Source organism: Thermobia domestica, chromosome 8 (assembly GCF_964235325.1).
Source record: "Thermobia domestica chromosome 8, izTheDome1.hap1.1, whole genome shotgun sequence".
In the NCBI taxonomy this organism is placed as follows: Eukaryota; Metazoa; Arthropoda; class Insecta; order Zygentoma; family Lepismatidae; genus Thermobia; species Thermobia domestica.
In genome coordinates, this window is record NC_137461.1 from 2384398 (window position 1) to 2403557 (window position 19160).

The 19160-nt window shown below is 37.5% G+C and overlaps 1 protein-coding gene across 2 annotated transcripts in view; it reads left to right on the top strand.

Moving 5' to 3' along the window:
* LOC145692639 (zinc finger HIT domain-containing protein 2) overlaps positions 1 to 13839 on the top strand; it is a 36343-nt gene extending 22504 nt beyond the window's left edge. Inside the window, exons 5-7 of one of the 2 annotated variants that reach the window (XM_081767986.1) lie at positions 6554 to 6763; positions 11215 to 11386; positions 13522 to 13839. In XM_081767986.1, coding sequence (XP_081624112.1) covers positions 6554 to 6763; positions 11215 to 11386; positions 13522 to 13700 — 561 coding nt within the window. In that variant the 3' untranslated portion in view covers positions 13701 to 13839. The remainder of the gene's footprint in view (positions 1 to 6553; positions 6764 to 11214; positions 11387 to 13521) is intronic. The other variant, XM_081767987.1, reaches the window with a different exon arrangement.
* The last annotated feature ends 5321 nt before the right edge of the window (positions 13840 to 19160 follow it).

The following is a 19160-nucleotide window of genomic DNA, read 5'->3' on the forward strand; positions in this document are numbered from 1 at the left end:
GCCATCTACTTTTGTCTAACATCTATCGATAAAGTATAAGGTTTATGTTAGTGATTATGGAGTTCATTCAAACTGGCTTCTTTCTGTACTCATCATCAATATTTGAAAACCAAATAGCTAAATTGCTTCAAATCCTTTCTATTTTATAATTAACAATGTCGTAATTAAACTATAAATGGATAAATCAAATGCAAATAAAAATATTTAATATCATTGACGTCATTTGGAACTGAACCTCTGTGTATTCCTGGTGTCCGTTTGTAAACTTATAGACTTGAATGCTGTTCAATGATAGTTTTGTGTCTATCTATAATTGTGAATAAATAACCAAAGAATAAACTATGGTTGTAATGTGTTGTGCTACAGTTTTTAGCAAAATGCGTTCGATGAAAGTATTGATAATTTACCGAAAGTATAGCACAAACTATTATTAATACATTGTCACGCTCCGTTGTCAGGTCGACAGGATTCACCCGATGTATTCGAGACAGGTCACAGAAACTTTATTTTTAATTTCCAGAATAAGGCCGACATCCCTCGAGATCCGTAATTGTTAACAGCACAAGCCTGACTTGCTTCGGAGAACATAACAGCTGAATAATTTTGCTGATTTCACAGTAGATAAACTTCTAGAAACATCTTAAAAACCTTGGGGGAGATATGGAAAATTGACCTATTAACCTTCTCCTCCTACTACATGGTAGTGAAACATACTTTCTCTGAAATCCGGTGTTGCCAAGAAATTCTAGCTAGCTGATAATTCTCGACCAAAGGAGTGCGTATTCCTCTCTGTCACTTGAGAAAGGTTTTTGGCGAAAAAGAAAAAAAAAAGTAGCGTAGAAACTCCGAATGGTTTGTGTTGTTTTGTTATTTGACACTTTGAGTGGAAAAATCTTCCTTCTTCCTTTGGAGAGGAACAAAATTCGAACTGGACGGCAGCTCTCGGCGAAAATAGGGATGAGCAAAAGCTGATCTCCTTCACATGAACAAGGAATGGAGTGTCTTAAATGTTTTGGTGAAGAAAAAAGTAGTCTGGAAACTCCGAGTGCTTGATGTTGCTTTGTTATTTGACAGTTTCAACCTGCTTTGAACAGAATATTTCTTTTTCCATTGAGAAGGAATGATCTATATATGCAGGCAAGTTGGTCAGTGTTTGTTTATTTCCCCCTTCTCTATATAGAAATAAAGAACCTACATGTGTAAGCCATTAATCACAGTGTAATGGGGACCAAAGCTATGGCAACGTCGTTGAACATAAGTTAAGTTACAATGTCACTAGTAAGAGGATATGATTGTTCGGACAGTTCCGATTACCACCCACTAAGATTTTTAAGACTCTGCCAGTTCTATACATCCTATTTAAGCATATTAGAGCCTTTCTAGTTCAAGTGTGCCCCTGCTGGTTCTGCTGTTGATTTGTGTTTTCCAGTATCTCTCTCGAAAGTTGAAGGACAGGTTGTTGTGGCCGAGAATCTTCAATAGTTAGATGCGGACAGAATTGCCACATTGAATTATTTCACAGGCTTGCCTGTGCACTGTCTTCTTAGCCACTCTAAGTAGCCTACGATCTTCACTCGCCAAGACCAAAGGACTGAATGACAAATTGGCAACACAGCTGAGGTCATTCACTTCTTTCCCCTAAGCAAAGGGAGGGTTTCCTCCATTAGAGGGCGGCTTCGCTGTGCTCTGTCTTATTAGCCATTCTAAGTAGACTACGATCTTCACTCGCCAAGACCAAACGACTGAATGACAAATTGGCAACACAGCCGCGGTCATTCACTTCTTTTCTCAAAGCAAAGGGAAGGTTTCCTCTGTAAGAGGGCGACAAGGTGGAGCCGAAGTGTCACATATTTTCCGAGGACACATTTGAAATAGAACGTCTCTAGTCGCTTTAATATTAACATATACTAACATATCTCGTCGATCAATCCTGGTATAAAATACTGGATAAACTTGCAATAGCATGTACACAGCAAGTAACATCAACACAACCTTACTGCAGACAACAATCACTTAATATTTGAATATACGGAATGGAAGCAATGGGTAATTCATAAAAAAAATAAAACACACTTACTAACATCGATGATTTATATATTTCTCTAATCAATTATATTAATATTTATATCCGTAATATTTTATCGTTTGTTCTTATTAACTTCAATATTTTAATCAATTATTTCTTTGGTAAAACTGCATTCACTTGATTTAGCCGATTCCTTGGCTATCAACACTTGCGCAGCAGCTTGTTTAGATATTAAAACACTTCACACTGAAACCTATGTTTACGCAGGAATTAGATCGAACATCAAATACACTGATAAATGAGTTGAGTTGATTTCCGACGTCCCTTTCAGCAGCGAAGCTATGTGAGACAGGACCTACTGATTAACGTGGAATCTGAACTACATGAGCTCCCCCCGGGAATCAAACCCGAGTCTCCCACGCCAGAGGCATGTACGCTAAGCGCTTAGCGTCGAAGGAGTTCACACTGATAAATAAGTTAAACATAATCCTTTTTATGACAATTCAAGCACAGAAGGAAGATATAGGGGACGACGTGTGACAAATGTTGGACATCACGGACATGTTACTTGTATGTGACTCAGGGGCCGCGGTGGCTCAGTGGTAGAGCGTTCACCTCTGGTGCTTGGAGTTACGGGTTCGATCCCAGCCCCCGTCAAGTGAACTTTGTGGTGGAAAACACCGTCTACGTGAGTTTCCTCGGGGTTCTCCCGTTTCCTCCCACTTTCTTCATTCCACCATTTCATTCATTATTCATAATCACCGTCTCCTTTAGCCTAACCGGCATAATCGTGGGACGTAAAACTCAAAGATTTCATTTCATTTTCATTGCGTGTGACTATGTTGGACTCTACTTGTTAGAATTCCATCATGTTATTACCTCGATTCTGTCACAATTTATAACAATCATGAAACAGGTTGTCTGAAAGGTATTCAGCCTTTGTAGGTCAAAGTTGAGAATGCGTTTATTGTGATTTGAAAATAACACTATGAAGCCTCATATGGATCATTTTTTTCGATGACCTTTTACCATTTTTCCGACTCCATCGTAATCTTGTCACTGTATAGAACTTGTGTGGTTTCTGGTATATGAGTCGTTCAATGTATAAGTTTCCCTAAGATGTAAAAAATTTATTTTTTAGGATACATTTGTAAAGTATGCATACATGTGTAGGTGGATCCTTCCTCACCTCTCCACATAATCCCCGCTTATAAGAAACAGGACCTCAGGTGCATCAAGTAAAAGTACTTCATTGTTGTTCTACAAATACAAATAAAATTGTATTCGAGATATTTTTCATTCGTACAAAAATTTGCTACTCAAATCTCAGTAAAGGTAATCTGAATCATAAATGGGATGACGTATGTAAATTTAAAAACCACAAGTTTGAAAAAAAAAAAAAAAAAAAGTAGTTTATTTTCTTCTTTAGCTATACATATAAGAATTTTGAGAATAATTTCTGCATATCACAACAATAATTGTTTCTTCATTCTGCTCAAAGTTGATTTGTGAAGCAGCAAATTGCTTTTCGTTTCACAGCATAGGCTACTGAAATAAAGAATAGTTGGCGTTAGTGATTTAACCAAGAAAAACGTAAAACATAGAGTAAAGATTTCAGTTTAGAAATTTTCAGAATAACAACTTATAATACCTAATATAGTATAAAATTTCATAGGAGAAGAAATTCTTTTAGTGTTCAGTTCAGTGAGTTGAGTGTGAAAATGTATAAAAGTGTTTTATTTGTAAATAGGATTCTTAACATGTAGCTGTGATAATAGAACATTTTTTTTCAATCATGTGTAAAAATATTTACAAAAGGAAGTCACCTTGGGTCCTGCAGGTGCTTCAGTATTCTTGTTAAAACAATCTTCAACAGGACTCGCGCTTGGCCTGTGCATGGTGCCAGGTTCGATTCCCGGTGGGGGTAGAGTTGAACGAAAAAAGTGGTTCTGATTCCACTATAATCAGTAGATCCACATATGCTTTAGCCACCCAGGAATAGTCGTGGGACGTTAAACAAAGCAAAACCAAAATTAATCTTCAAACCTTCAGTCCACGCTGACGCCAAGATTGCGAACAGTCCTACTGCAAACTGGAAGAAATCACTGAGATATGTTTTTTAGTCCTGTAATACCGAAATGTTCCAAGTGTCCACAAAGCACTTAAAAAAAACAACTTATCAGTTTGAATTAAGTCCGTTCATTTTAAGATTAAAAATGTATTCTTGAAAAGATTTGTCTTGTTTACATATTTTCACTTCTCACTGCTTCTTTCACTGTATCCACTTCGCTTAGAATGATTCATTTTCGTCTGTTCACCTATATACAAAATTTGTTTTAATTATGAAAATAATATTCATATCTTTTTTAGAGATTTGTTAAAGTATGACTATAGGTTGCAGAACACTGTTGCCAGAAGATGGTGATGTGTGACATATTCCAAATTAAATAAAACCCTATTTACATTGTACAAATGAAGAATAAAATTTATTTTGTTCTTGATAAGTCTTTATAACAATCCCATCAGTGATCGAAATTTTTCCTTTCTGCATTTAGTTTAGGATTTCTTGTTTTATTAAAAAACTATTCAAAAGCATTCCTTTCTATGTTGTTAGAGGACGAATGTAAGATGTCAGTGCTATGAATGTCGTGTCCTGATGTGCAAGTGCTTTGAAAGTCCTGATATGGGGGTTCCTCTCCTCTTACATCCCTGATGTGTTCTTTCACCCTCGTCGAGATGTTCCTTTTTGAATTGTTTTTCATTACAACAAGAAATCCTAAACTTAATGCAGACGGGAGAAATTTGTATCACCGATGGAAGTGTATAGACAAGACCTAAACATAAAGATTCTTCATTTGTACAATGTAAATAGGTTTTATTTAATTTCAAATAAGTCACACATCACCATCTTCTGATAACAGTATTATGGACTCAACAAACACCTGTAGTCATACGATACTGTGACAAATCTGTAATGAAAAGACATGAATATTATTTTCATAACTAAAACAAATCTTGTACGTAGGTGAACAGACGAAAATGAATCAATTTAAGGAAATAGTGAACACAATGAAGCAAGCAATGAAAAGTGAAAATATCTAAACAAGACAATTTTTTTTCCAAGATTAAATCTTAAAAATGAACGGACATAGTTCGAACTGGTAAATGTTGAATATTTCTTTCGTGTTTTGGATACACTTTGAGTATTTCGATATTACAGAACCAAACAAATAATATCCCAATGATTTCTTCCAGTTTGCGGTAGGAGTTTTCGCGATCATAGCCCCAGCGCGGGGTGAAATATCGAATATTATGTTTTAACAGGTATACAAAAGCACCAGGTGCAAGGTGAGTTTCTTTTCTATGTTAAGTATGCATCCAAGAAGTTCTACACGTTATTAAATTTGTAAAATAGTTTTTCTAAATTCTAACAGTGGCATTAAGAAAATAAAATAGAAAAGAAAAAAGTGTAACATTGAATACCAGATTTCTGTAGTGGAAAATACGGGAATCAATTGTGAACATTCAAGAACATATTTGTTTAGTGGACAGTGCAAAGATCCATTGTGATATTACAAATTTAAACAACTTCCGAATGATCCTATGTTTTTCAAATATTCGAGGAAAGACCTCTTCGGAATAGAGAAAGAAAAAACGACTAGAGGTAACATTAATAAGGAAGGCCTGAGAGAGGGTTGAAATTATATAAGCAGAATTAATAATTTTTTGGGTTCAAAGTGTGTACCTGTTATTTAATTAAATATATATATATATATATATATATATATATATATATATATATATATTCTGAAGCGTTTCTCAGCAAATATTGTTAAACACGGTTTACTGCGATGGAGATGGAATATTTTCTTACAACTATTCTATTATCCTGATTTCAGTTTTTGTAATGATTTCAACCTCAAACTGAAAAAGCTATTGCATGAAAAACATTTTGCCAAGAGGACGTTATAAGAGTATTTTGGCAAAATGAGGTGACACAATTCCGAATCATATGTATCCTCTTTTCCGTCGCTAGCAATGAACTATGGATAACCTAGATGACTACTTTGAGGGCTGTTACAGAATGTGTATTGGTTCATGTTTGTCTTTAGTAGGTGTTGCTCGTGTCATAATGATGCTCTGTCCTTTGTTTTGCTTTTTCCATACGACAGTGTCCATCCATATTTTATGTGTTGGCAACATTCAGGCGTCGCACACTTTCCGATGTATATCTTAGATTTTTAGTATTGTATTCGGTTCACGAGAAAAAATAAAGTTGTCATGGCTTACGAATCAATCCTCGTGTTAAACTTTACCTCGGCCAAGCAGTTTCGGAAATCAGGTGACGAGTGTATCAGAAAGTTTACTTTTTTTATATAACTATTATTAACCCTTACTTATTAAATTAATATTTAATAATTATAAAAAAGTTTACAGTTTGAAACATCATTTTCGGTATCTTATTCGAAATTCTCGTACTATATTGTGTTAGAATTATATGAACTTACAAATTATCTTTATTTTCAGAGTACGAAACCTTCCCACTGTGTGAAATTTGGTTTGATCAACGTGTTGTGCAGCTATGTCTATGTGATAAAACTTTTCAACGGCGATATTCACGACTCTGTAGCTGAAGCCATCAACGCGTTTCTGGAGCTGTGTGGAAATATGAGCAATCAGCTGACGTTCGGCAGCGCTCAGTTTGCTGTGGAGTCTGTTATTCAGGAAGCTATGGGTGTAAGTATAGATTTGTTTTTATTTTTATCTACTGTTTTTATATAACGCCTGGGCCACCAGTCATTTAAGAAAAAAATATTTTAAAGTAATTATTTATCAACTAGAGAACTATGAAACGAAGATAAATCAAGAACTAAAGGAAGTTTCGTGCTTTTGAAGGAATAAACGAATACTGGATGTGTGACTTCATGTGTATACAAATAAATTGAAAATCTTTAAGTTTAACGTCCTACGTTTATGTCTTTTAGGCTAAGGGAGACAGATGATTAAGGGAAGTGAATAATGACGGAAAAATTGGTGGAATAAAATAGTGGGAGGAAACGGGAGTGCCCCGAGAAATTTCATGGACACGATTTCATCCACCACAAACATACCTCGGCGAGGATCGAACCAAGGACCAGAGGTAAACTCTCTTCCACTGAGTCACCGTGCCCCTTTCTACAGTATGCTTGGAGTGACGTGAAAATAGGACTATGCATTATTGCCGCACTCACTGCGTAGCAAACAGACCACATATGGACCCACCTCTCCACACGTACACCATCGAGGAACAAGACCCACATGAAGAAATTGTAAATAGTATAAGTTATTTGTGGTCCTGTAAGACAAACTGGAATCTGCAATTCGTCAAAAGGGTTGCTCGTACTGCACTCCACGTCAGACCTCATACAGCAAGGGTAATAGTAGATATCAGCTTGGTTTTGAGTTGCTTCAAATCCTCCATTCAGCAGTGAAAGGTGCCATCGGATTACTATATCTTCTGCCCTTTGAAAGAGGCGGTGCAGACGTGGCTCTGCGAGAAACCAAAAACTTCCTCGGGAACAGGATACAAAAGCTAATAATACAATATCAAAAGTATACTGTCTTGCAGGGGACATATATATGGAAAAGAAATATGTATAGTTTTTGCTGGATAGAAATAGAGATATTATGTGAAAATTGCCTTTCCTTTTTGATTTATCCTCGTATTATTCATGAATCTACCATAACGTGTTGTTTATGTCAATCAGCTACTGCTATCCTAGTGAATTGAGGGATAACTACTAGTGTCAAGTGACTTATGGCCCAGCTTTATATGATTTTTTGTAATCAAATTTATTTTGTTAATTATTTCATATGAATCATTCGGTACAATATAGTATAATTTTGTCTTAAACCATTTTTTTAATGCGAATAGGAAAAAGAAGTCGAACTACTCACTTTAATTGGCCAAATTATTTCTACGTTGCAGTTCAAAGCACCTCGATCTCATTTCATTTTACTCTATCCATTTTCAACGAGCTTAAAAAGTTCCTTACTGAACTCTCTCTCTCTCTCTCTCTCTCTCTCTCTCTCCCTCTCTCCCTCTGTCTCTGTCTCTATGTGTGTGTGTCTGTTATTTGCGATTTATTTTTCAATTTTGATCTCTCCATTCGATAGAGCATCAAAAACTATCTGAGAAAGAGATGGAATTTTTCGCGTCACTCTTACCGTTCCCGAGATATTGGCCAGAATATAGTTGCGATTTCGGAAGATTTAAGGAGCCATTGCTCGGGAGCCGTAAGTCGTAGAGAGACCATATTGGCGTTGATCAATTCCTAAGAGGAGCGTGAACATTTTGGTACCAAATAGTAACTGGTGGGCACTAGCCAACTGACTACCGTTCCCCCAGATATTGGCAAAAAACTTCTAATTTCAGGAGATTTAAGGAGCCATATCTCGCTAGCCGTAAGTCGTAGAGAGATAATATTTTGCAAATTTTTCAATTTTGAGCATGTGTTTTCATAAAACAGCATATCGTAGAATGCTTTAACAGAACTCTTAAACAAAACACGTGGAAAAAATTTAGTAGTTAAGGAAATTATAAACGTATAGATATATTACGAGAATTGTTTAATGAGTATAATAATAAAGTACATAGAACAATTAGTATAAAGCCTGTAGAAGTTAATAAGAAAAATTAATTCTTTTTAAGTTCCTTCTGGCAATGCTCTTGGAGCATTCTCAACAGGTTAGTTTTTAATCACTTTCTTTTTGTTTCTTTATAGAGAGTCTGGAGGTGAACTCTTTAAACTTCCGTAACCATTTCTTAATAATTTGTATGTGGTACTTACTTTTTTTTTTTTCTGATTTCAAGTATTAAAGAAATCTTTTTGTTTAACCTTTATTTATCTTCAGTTGATAGAAAACTGATTTGAAATAGTCATCTCAAAGTTTCGGGGAAAGAAAAAAATGTTTTTCCATAAGAATCCAGTTTTAGACGTCATTGTACCTTGTTAATGTGCGTGTAACACTATTGTAGACATACAATGATGTAATTTCTTTTCTTTTTTGGACTAAAAGATCCATTATATTTCAATCAAAATTTTTCTTGTAGGCCTTATATCTGGAGAACTACATACAGTGTAGCCAAACCCGAACTATTAACTCAGTATGATGTGCTTATTCCGTAAAAAAATACGAAAAATCGATTTAGGGGCCGTTTAAAAATTTTGTGGGCCCCGATCTAAATGTTAATTATTGCCGAAGAACGCAAATTTTGATCCATTTTTGGTTTTTCTAAAATTCTTGTTCTAGTTTTGAGCCAATCAGAACTCGGAAACTGTGCACAAGAAGAGTAGCCAATGCACAGTAGCTGACATTGGTAATTTTGACGCAGCTAAAGAAAGAGGAGGGGGGGGGGAGTAAATTTAAATTTGCAAGTTCTCATGTTTATACCTGGTAATTTTATCTTCCTTTTTCTTGTAACACTACCGGAGGAGATCGAGGCGCTTTTCAATATATTTTTGCTCTAGTAAACTACTTACGAAAGAAAGTGCTCATGTTTTCTATGAATGTTGGCGATATTTCGAAAGCCTATCTCCAGATGAATTTGGCCACTTGTCTATCTTTCGAACTGTTATCCTCGTTCACAGATAAGATTACATCAAAGAAAGTAGAATTAAAATTCTGTATAAGTCTATAGATTATTATAAGGAAAATGGAGAAAGTAACAGGTTTATTCTTACAGTATTTTCTAAGATGTTTGAATTGCACTGAAAGCTTACAGATTTTTAAAGCATTCAGTATATTGAGAAAAACATGGAGCTTTAATAAAGAGCCTTTAAAGATCAATGTTTGTATTTTTTTTTAAATAAATAAACTTATATCGAAATCACGATACATTTGACGTTTTGAAAATATTGAAGAAGTGAAGGAAATAAATATATATATATATATATATATATATATATATACGCTTTGTGTATATTTTTGTTTTAGTTAACAATTTCAAGGAAGGAGTTCATGTGTTCTGTGAATTGTAGCGATAGTTTGAAAGCTTACCTGCATTCTTCCATTGACGAATCGTAGCAGAGCGGAGGTTGGTAGTATCTCCTGCCCAGAGCAGCTTGGAGAGAAAGGCAGGAAGTGATCGGCTTGTGCCTGTTGACATTCTCCTTTATAGTCAGTGTTGGAGGCGGAGCCTCCGGAGGGGTTGTAGGGGTCCTTTTCGTCTCTTCCTCGTGTTTCTTCGGAGACGATATCCGTCGGCTGCTTGGTGATCTTTGTGTTGAGGCATGTGGTGTTGTTTGTAAATATGAGGGAATATTGCAATAAAGTTCTTGATACTTCCTTATATTGTACATTTTGGGAATAGTATGTGGTTTTCTGAACACTTGAAATTAGCTTAAGGAAAAATATGAAAACACGTAGGTTACTCGTACACTACGTACGTCTACATCAACAGGTTAAGATTTTCAATAGTCTTTCCGTGTGAAGTACTATAGATATGTTATTTCCTGGAATGTTTGAATAAGCTACGCTCTTTGTGTGTGGTTTATATTGAAGGGATTGATACACACATTTGCGTTCGAACAATTTGCAGATAGCAACACCTGTCAGACCGGGTTTCATAATGCAACTAAACTACGCATACATGTATTAATCTGACTGTTGTTATGTATCAGAGCTAAGATGTTATAGCGGGCGATATGCCATAAAAAAAAAAAAAAAAAAAAAAAAAAAAAAAAAAAAAAAAAAAGGATTTTGAGAAGGGTACGATATGGCTGTTTTCCATACAAACTTTAGAATTTCCCTCATAGTAGAACAGAGTTGGAGCAGTGACTTCGTAGTAGGATGGATCACCGTTAAACGTTACACGCAGGAGCTTCATCTTGCAAAGAGGGAGCCAAAAGAATTCCTTGGCCAAATGATTACGTGTAACCTAACCAAGAATGAATCACAAACTTTGGCTGCAAACTGTCCGCAAAGACAAAAGACTGGACGAGTGTCACCTAGTTGGCGACCACTGGAAATTTGTTCTGAGAATAGACGGAACACGTTCATCTGTTGGTTGTGGTCTATTGCAAGTATATTTGTGAATGCGAATTGAAGCTTTCAACAGAAAGACTGGTATTAATATTCACAAAACCTTACATACCGTCTAGTTATTTATAGATATTTGTTTTTCATTCATTTCCTTCTTTTTCCAGAGTGAATGGCTTTCAGAATCCGAAGCATTTGTTCAAGACGTAAAGAAGTCTGTGAAATGTATTTTAGAAGGACCTGATGAACAGAATCCACTATTCTATGTCTTGTCAGCGTTATCTGATCTTCATAAACTCTTCATTGAAGGAAAAAAAATGATTAAAGGATCAGGAAAAAGTAAGAGTCATTTTACTTCTTGTATTATCCATTAATCCCTAATTTTGATTTTGCTTTTAATTGTCTGATGGTATGTTTAAATTTCTGTTGAGTTGACTACAAAGCTGGTTCTATTTTCTGTAAGTTTTATTGGCGTCCATCTTTAATTCCATTCGAAACAACATCATTAAATTTTATTGTTACAGTTGTCATATGCATTATAACAAAATGTTCAATTTTGTGTAGCCAGTGTAATCTTGAAGATGAAAGAAAATAAGTAACGTTTTCGATATATTACATTTTATTATAAAGGTAACCAAGAAAGTTCTGTCGCTTTTTCACCCACCCATCTTCGAACATTGATATGTCACCACAGACGTACCTGGAAGATCAAAAATAGTCCCCATCAGCATCGACGACCTTCTGCCAACGTTCTGGAAGGCCATGAATTCCATCGCAGTTGTAGTAGAATGATTCTTTAATCTCCCGTTGTTTCTTTGTTTTTGCTGAACCTATCACATTAACCTGCCTTATATTGTGTGAATGTTGTTTTAAGTAAAGCGCCAGTCCCGTTATGCTCTCTCTGACGTGAAGCGAAGAAAGTATCAAGTGCATTTTGTACCTCTACTAAGGATTTGAACTGACGTCCTCTAAGGTGATTGTCCAAGGAATGGAACAGGTGATAATCGGACGATGTGTATGTCCGGGGAGTATGGTGGATGCAATAGTGTTTCTCATCCAAAGCGTACAATGGTGTCCCAGGTCATCCTAGCCACGTGGAGCTTAGCGTTGTCCTGTAACAGGAGGACCCCTTTGCGATTCAGAAGTGCTGGCTCCAGAGTTTTGAGTTTTTCTTGAACATGACTCAACTGCTGACAGCACATAGTTGTATTGATGCTTTGAACAGCTGGTAGCAGTTTCCGATGCCGATGCACAATGCCGTGAGCAGTCCACCAAACACACAGGAGGACGTTCTTCTGGTGCAGTGCTGGTTTCGGCTGTTTCGGAACCGGTTCGTGGGATGCTAACCAATGATGATGGCGCCGTGGAGCTTCGTACAGGACCCACTTCTCATCACATGTCAACATCCTGTCCAGAAATGGCTCCTTGCTCAGAGAAGACAGCAAAGAAACATAGGTGTCTGTTCGCTTTGCCTTCTGACCCGGAGCCAAATCATTTGGACCTATCGACCCAACTTCTAGTGCTTCCCAAGTTGGAGGTGCTGCTGAATGGTTTCTACACTCGCATTGAATTGTAGTCCCAGTTCCTCACATGTCTGTCCACTTTTCGCCTCAATTGCTGCCTGAAGATCGTCATTTTGTGCATGTGGCGGTCTTCCGGCACGTGATGCGTCGTCGAATGTTTCATATCCGTCCTTAAACCTGTTAAACCACAGCTGCACTGGCCCCATAGTCACTACACCCTCACCAAAGATCTGGCATATCTTCCGCCCCTCAACAGTGCAGCACGGATAATTTTGACCCCAGTTTGAACTCGTACAGCATACACGCCCTTACGACGCTCTGTGGAGGTCCCATGTTCACTTAGGCCTTACGCTGGTTCACGGTGTAACTGAACAGCCTTAAGCAGGTTGTGTGTTGGATATATCCACACCAACAACTGACCGCCTTATCTCCATTCGCATTCAACTCAAGGTGTGAGGGTCAATTGAACACAGACCTCCACAAAAGCGACAGAATTTTCTTGATTACCTTTATAGTTCATGAACACTACTCACACAAATACATAAAGTGCAGGAGGCGGTGGCTCACTGGTAGAGCGTTCACCTCTAGTACTTGAGTTCCCTGGTTCGATCCCAGCTCGCGTCAAGTGTGTTTGTGATGGACAAACACAGTATTTATAGGTTTTCTCGGGGTTCTCCCATTTCCTCCCACTTTATTCGTTCTACAATCTTTATTAATTTCTCATGAGACCGTCTCCTTTAGCCTAGCCGGCGTAACCCTGGGACGTAAAACAGAAAGATTTATTTCACTAACCATGCAGCCACGAGGGAGTTGGGAAAATTACTTAAGATAAGTTTGCGCCACTTTTTGTAGTTCCCTTTTTTAAAATCGAAAATGAGACTAATTTTACTTGTCTTTTAGCTTTTAATACTTTTAATATATTTCTTTAAAATCTTTTTTTTTAATTATTAGGTGCTGTTGGAGTAGAGAAGAAGGGATCCTTTTCCAAGAAGTTCCCTACGCAATCTTCAGCCAGTCATTTGTACTTCCCGAAGGGTAAATTGAAAGCTTACATTAAGAAAATTGAATTTTATTTATCATGGACGAAGGAGTATGGTCATGAGCTAAATATGAAATCTATTCGCCTTTGACTTCTTTCCGTAACAACCTGTCAACGTATGACATGTGAACAAATGCAAATAAAATTGTTGTGTTTCTTAAATTACAGTTTGATGGTGTGTAAATAAAATTTTGTTTATTTGTTTTGTGTGACAACAAAGTATCAAATATTAAAAAAAAAATCTTTAAATAACATGTGCGTTATTATTAGAGTTGCATGTGTGATTTAGAAGACCAATAAGGATAGATACAATCTACTAGTTAATTGTTTTTTAACATATATGTACATCACTAAATAACTCAAGTGGAATAGAAATTGTTACTTATTATTAGCAGCGAACATACGAGGTATGTTCAAAAAATACCAAACCACCAATTGGCGTAACGATCCGATTTGTGGGCCTGAGCCGCTCTACGCCATCTGTAGGTCTGAGCTGCTACGAACGCGTGATCAGCGCGCCGCGTCGCAATATCGCTAACCGGCGTATTGGGAGCTTTCTAGACCTAATGGCCTTCACGTCTTTTATTCACGTGACTTTCCTAATTTGCCTCACAACGCTGGGTGGACGTCGAAAATTGAGGAAGCACCGGCCGCGAATCGAACCCGGAACCACGCGGACACGAATCAAACGCTGTAACCACTAGACTACAGTGTCCCCTTGTTCAAAAAATATCGAACCTTATTTTTTCCCCGCGTAAACTAATGAAGTGCGGGAGACTTTCTTCAGTGTAAATGTAGAGGAAACACTCATGCGCAGTTGTGAATTTTTTCGCGCCCGCAGAAAACGTTAGTCGCTGGCAGTCTGACAGCAAGTGAAGCCGTGTAGTAAGCGGTTGTAGGATTTGAAGAATTGTGTAAAATCAGAGAAAAACGAGCAGCGATATTGCATCAAGTTTTCCCAAAAGCTTGGCTATACCCAAGCCAAAACCATTCAATCGAATCGGTATATTTAATTTTGAACGAGAATTTGGGCATGAGGAGTGTGTCCGCGAAATTTGATTCAGGCTTTCATCGCCAAACACAACATTCATGTGTGTCGTCAGGTTTCCTACTCACTCGACAGGAATCCATGTGACTTCTGGTTATTTTGCAAGTTGAAAATGCACTTAAAAGGGACCCGATTTGAGTCAAGACATCATGTGGAATGCGATTTTATTGTTGATCACCACTGCCAAAAACTGCGTTCCAGAAGTGTTTGCAACAATGGCGAGAGCGCTGGGAGAAGTGTCTGCATTACCAAGGAGACTACTTTCAAGGGGATTAGTGTTTCGGATTTCCAATTCAATAAATGTATTTTTGCCAACTAAAGATTCGATAATTTCTGAACACACCTTGTATACCTTTTAGCGCCATTAAAATTAAGTTCTCTCGATTTTCTCGAAAACTACACATCAGATTTACTGAAACATCTCATTTTGTTCCGCTTGATCTGATTCATCGATTGATATACAGGGTGGCGCGCGGGAGTGGGAAATTTTGAATCATGTAGTACACGGTCATTGTTAAATATGACAATGTTGTGAGACCATGACAATGTAGCATATACGATGCTATTTCATTCGTCATAGGGGTCTTGGTGGCTCACTTGTAGAGCGTTGGCCTCTTGTTCATGGGCTCCCTGATTCTATTCCAGCTCGCACTAATTGACCTTTGTGGTGGACAAACACCGTGTGTATGTTTTTTTCGGTTTTTCCGTTTCCTCCCATTTTTCATTCCACCATTTCATTAATTTCTCATCATTACCCTCTCCTTCAGCCTAGTCCGTATAATCGTAAAACTTTAAAAAATCATTTTTTTAATTTTGCCATAGAGCAGTGCTCAGGGCAGCATCGCGTTTCGTGGTGAAAGTGTATTACAAAAACTGCTAGTTGTGAGGCTTTATGGCGTGAATTTCTGCGTCATTTTCAACTGCACCGTCGTCATATTGTTTCGTTGGCCCATGGTGTGAAGAAATGGGGGAAGGATTTGACGGTTGGAACTACAGTGACTATCCAAGCAGTAAATGGAGCAATCGAACAAAGTTCGCAACGAGCTGCACGATGACATGTCAAGTCATTAGAGTTAACACGTCGGAATTTGGGTAGAATATTACACGAAGATTTAAAAGTCCATCCGTATAAGCTACAGTTGCGGCTATTTAAAGGATCGTGTGTTTGCTACTCGTCCTCATAAACTGGGTAAACTCAAAGCCGCGATATGCGAAAAGATTCGATCCTTCACTGCGTACGTACTGCAGAAAGTTATGAGAAACTCATTCGCAAATACAGGAATGTTTCGTCAGAGAGGGGTAACATTTAGAGAACTTTCAAAACGTGAGTTCGTCAGAGAGGGGTAACATTTAGAGAACTTTCAAAACGTGAGTTTTCTCTAACTGTTGTCCACTTAGTATTTGCACTTTGTTCTGTCTTACGACGTTCTTGTCGAGCACAAAAATTTGCTCGGTCTCGCACTAGACAAACTTTTTTGCTTACATGCTGTTTTTTCCTGTAAACTTCGTTATCCTGTCCTCCTTGATGATTTTGGGACAAAGCCTTAACAACAAACAAACAATTATCTCTATTATTACCTGCAACCAATGTTATATGAAAATGGAACATTGCCATTTAACGGGGTGGTGGAAGAGAGGGCGGAACGGGAAGTGGAAATATTTTGTAAGTGTGGTGAATAAGGCATGTTTAAAATGAGGGCTTTCCATCAGCACATTAGCGTAAAGGACAGTAACTTCAATCGCTTATGTTGTGGGTCCAGGTGAATAGCAACGTTTCATTTTCATTTAACATTGGGCGCATAAAGAGTCTACAGGCCAAACGATTCGCCCGATTTAAAAAATTCTTTCACTTTAGATTGAAAACATATTTGGACCTGTTACATTTTGTTGTAACTCTGATAACAGTTACCCTATGTCAGGGGACTTTTGAGGTATCCTGTATGTGTCCTGATATCACTTGTTTGTGAGAAAATGTTTATTTTTTTAATGTACATCTCTTGCATTTCTTCAACCTCATCATCTTGTTTCATGTTAACAATATTCTATTAATTTCATTGTCTTCGATTGGATCTTGTTGGACCTTCGCCTCGTGGGTTTCATGTTCCTGTTATTGATCAGCAAAAAAACATGTGCAAGTTGTTAGATAAAGTTGAACCCCTACACCTTCCACCATCTTGGATTCTTTATTCGTACAAAACAATGTGTATATATATTGATATCACTTGCTTCTGAGAAAATGTTTATTTTTCGATGGACAGGTCTTGCATTTTTTAAACCACATCACTTTACCTAGGATCAAATAAATTTAGAAACTTTGCACTACGAAACCTGACTGCATTATATTCATAATGTATACTTTTTGATCAACATGACTCTTTTCAAGTTCTTGGAGGCTTCAGGCAGCTGTTCGTTGCCTTACGAACATCGAATGACCCTGTGATAGATAATAATGCGCAGACAGTAGTTGCCACATATTCATTTAGGGACGATGTTTCGTCTCCAATGCACTCATTATCCTTTCTTCATTGTTATAACCAAAGAGCGGTTGCTCGACATTCGGCTCTTATTTGCTCGCATGTAAGTTCAAAAATTTGAACAAAAGACTCAAAGAATCTGTGGAAACTACTTCATCAGGTGATAGTTGATTCGCAAGTAACCCCTTGGAATAACCGCGGGTTCTAAAATTGCTTTTTGAAGATCTTTGGACTCATTTGAGAGAACAGATAGGAGCGCGGTTGTTTAACCCTTAAAGGATCCTGGCTTTTTGGGCTATTTTTTAGACTTTCAGTCAAGCAGCTACTGTATCGTCACTATTTATCCTAGGATCATGGTTCATACCTCATTCTCTTCAGAATAGAGCTGGCTTTCAAATGGTACCACTTGCATGCTCATACCATATACCACAAGCGGGAAAAAATGTCAAAGTGAAAATTTCGGAGGGAATTTTTTTTCTCGAACTTTGGCCCCCCTGGACCCCCCTGTGTGATCGTAGTCATCTAAAAAAAATCTGATAAATAGTACTTGGTATACTGAATGTGTGCCAAATTTCAAGTTTCTATCTTGAATAGTAAGGGCGGGAGAATTTTTATCAAAAATTCCCACAATGCCCCAAATTACCATAAAACACTATGATCTCAGGGAAAAAAATTCCTGAGACATCCCTAATTACCCTAGGACTATAATCCGCCAATCATTCTCTTCAGAATAGAACTGTCTTTCAGACGGTACCATTCACATGTCTCCATCATGTATCTAAGGCGGGAAATTCCTGGAAAAAGGGATTTTTGGGACAAAATTTCCCTTTTTCAACTTTTACCCCTCTGGACTCCCCCTGTTTTTACGCAGAAATCGGAAAAAAAACTTCTGGTAAATACTACTCGGTGGACTGAACGTTTGTGCAAAATTTCAATCTTCTACGTGAAAAAATAGGCCCGCCAGAAAAAAATTCCCTACCATGCCCCACTTTTACCCTATACAGAAGTATATTTGGATAAAAATTCACTGAGACGGGCCTAATTACCCTATAATAATAATTCGACCGTCGTTCTCTTCAGAATGGAACTGCCTTTCAGACGGTATAACTCACGTGGTCCTATCATGTATGTGTGGCGGGAAAATGACGAAAAACGGGATTTTTGGGTTAAAAATCCCTTTTTTTAACCCTTTGCCCCTCTGGTTCCCCCCTGTTTTAACACTGACATCGGAAAAAAAAATATGGTAAATACTACTCGGTGGACTGAATGTTTGTGCAAAATTTCAATCTTCTACGTGAAAAAATAGGCTCGCCAGAAAAAATTTCCCTACCATGCCCCACTTTTACCCTATACAGAAGTATATTTGGATAAAAATTCACTGAGACGGCCCTAATTACCCTAGAATAATAATTCGACCGTCGTTCTCTTCAGACTGGAACTGCCTTTCAGACGGTATGACTCACGTGGTCCTATCATGTATGTAAGGCGGGAAAATGACGAAAAACGGGATTTTGGGGGTAAAAAATTACTTTTTTACCCCTTTGCCCCTCTGGTTCCCCCCTGTTTTAGCACTGACATCATAACAAAAAATCTGGTAAATACTACTCGGTGGACTGAATGTTTGTGCAAAATTTCAATCTTCTACGTAGAAAAATAAGCCCGCCACAAAATATTGAACATAGGCTTAGAAAATGAGAAAAGAAAGTTTTGACTTATGATGTCATCACCTCCTATGTCTGGACGCAGGACGGTCTGAAACCATACGTAATGTCTTCTACAAGGCCTCTGGACTTGGGAAAAAAACCGGACGAAAAAGCTCAAATAGAAGAGAAATAACGCAATGTACCATGAAAAACGCATATGGTACAAATTGTACCATAGGATCCCCAAAGGGTTAAAGCATGACAATGCACAACTCAAGAGAAAAGTTATCCAGAAATATGTGAATAACTAGTTTTCGCGTATATAGTCTCGCACAAACTTCCCATCAACTGCTTTTCATTATGTATTCTATAGCTCCCAGAAAAGA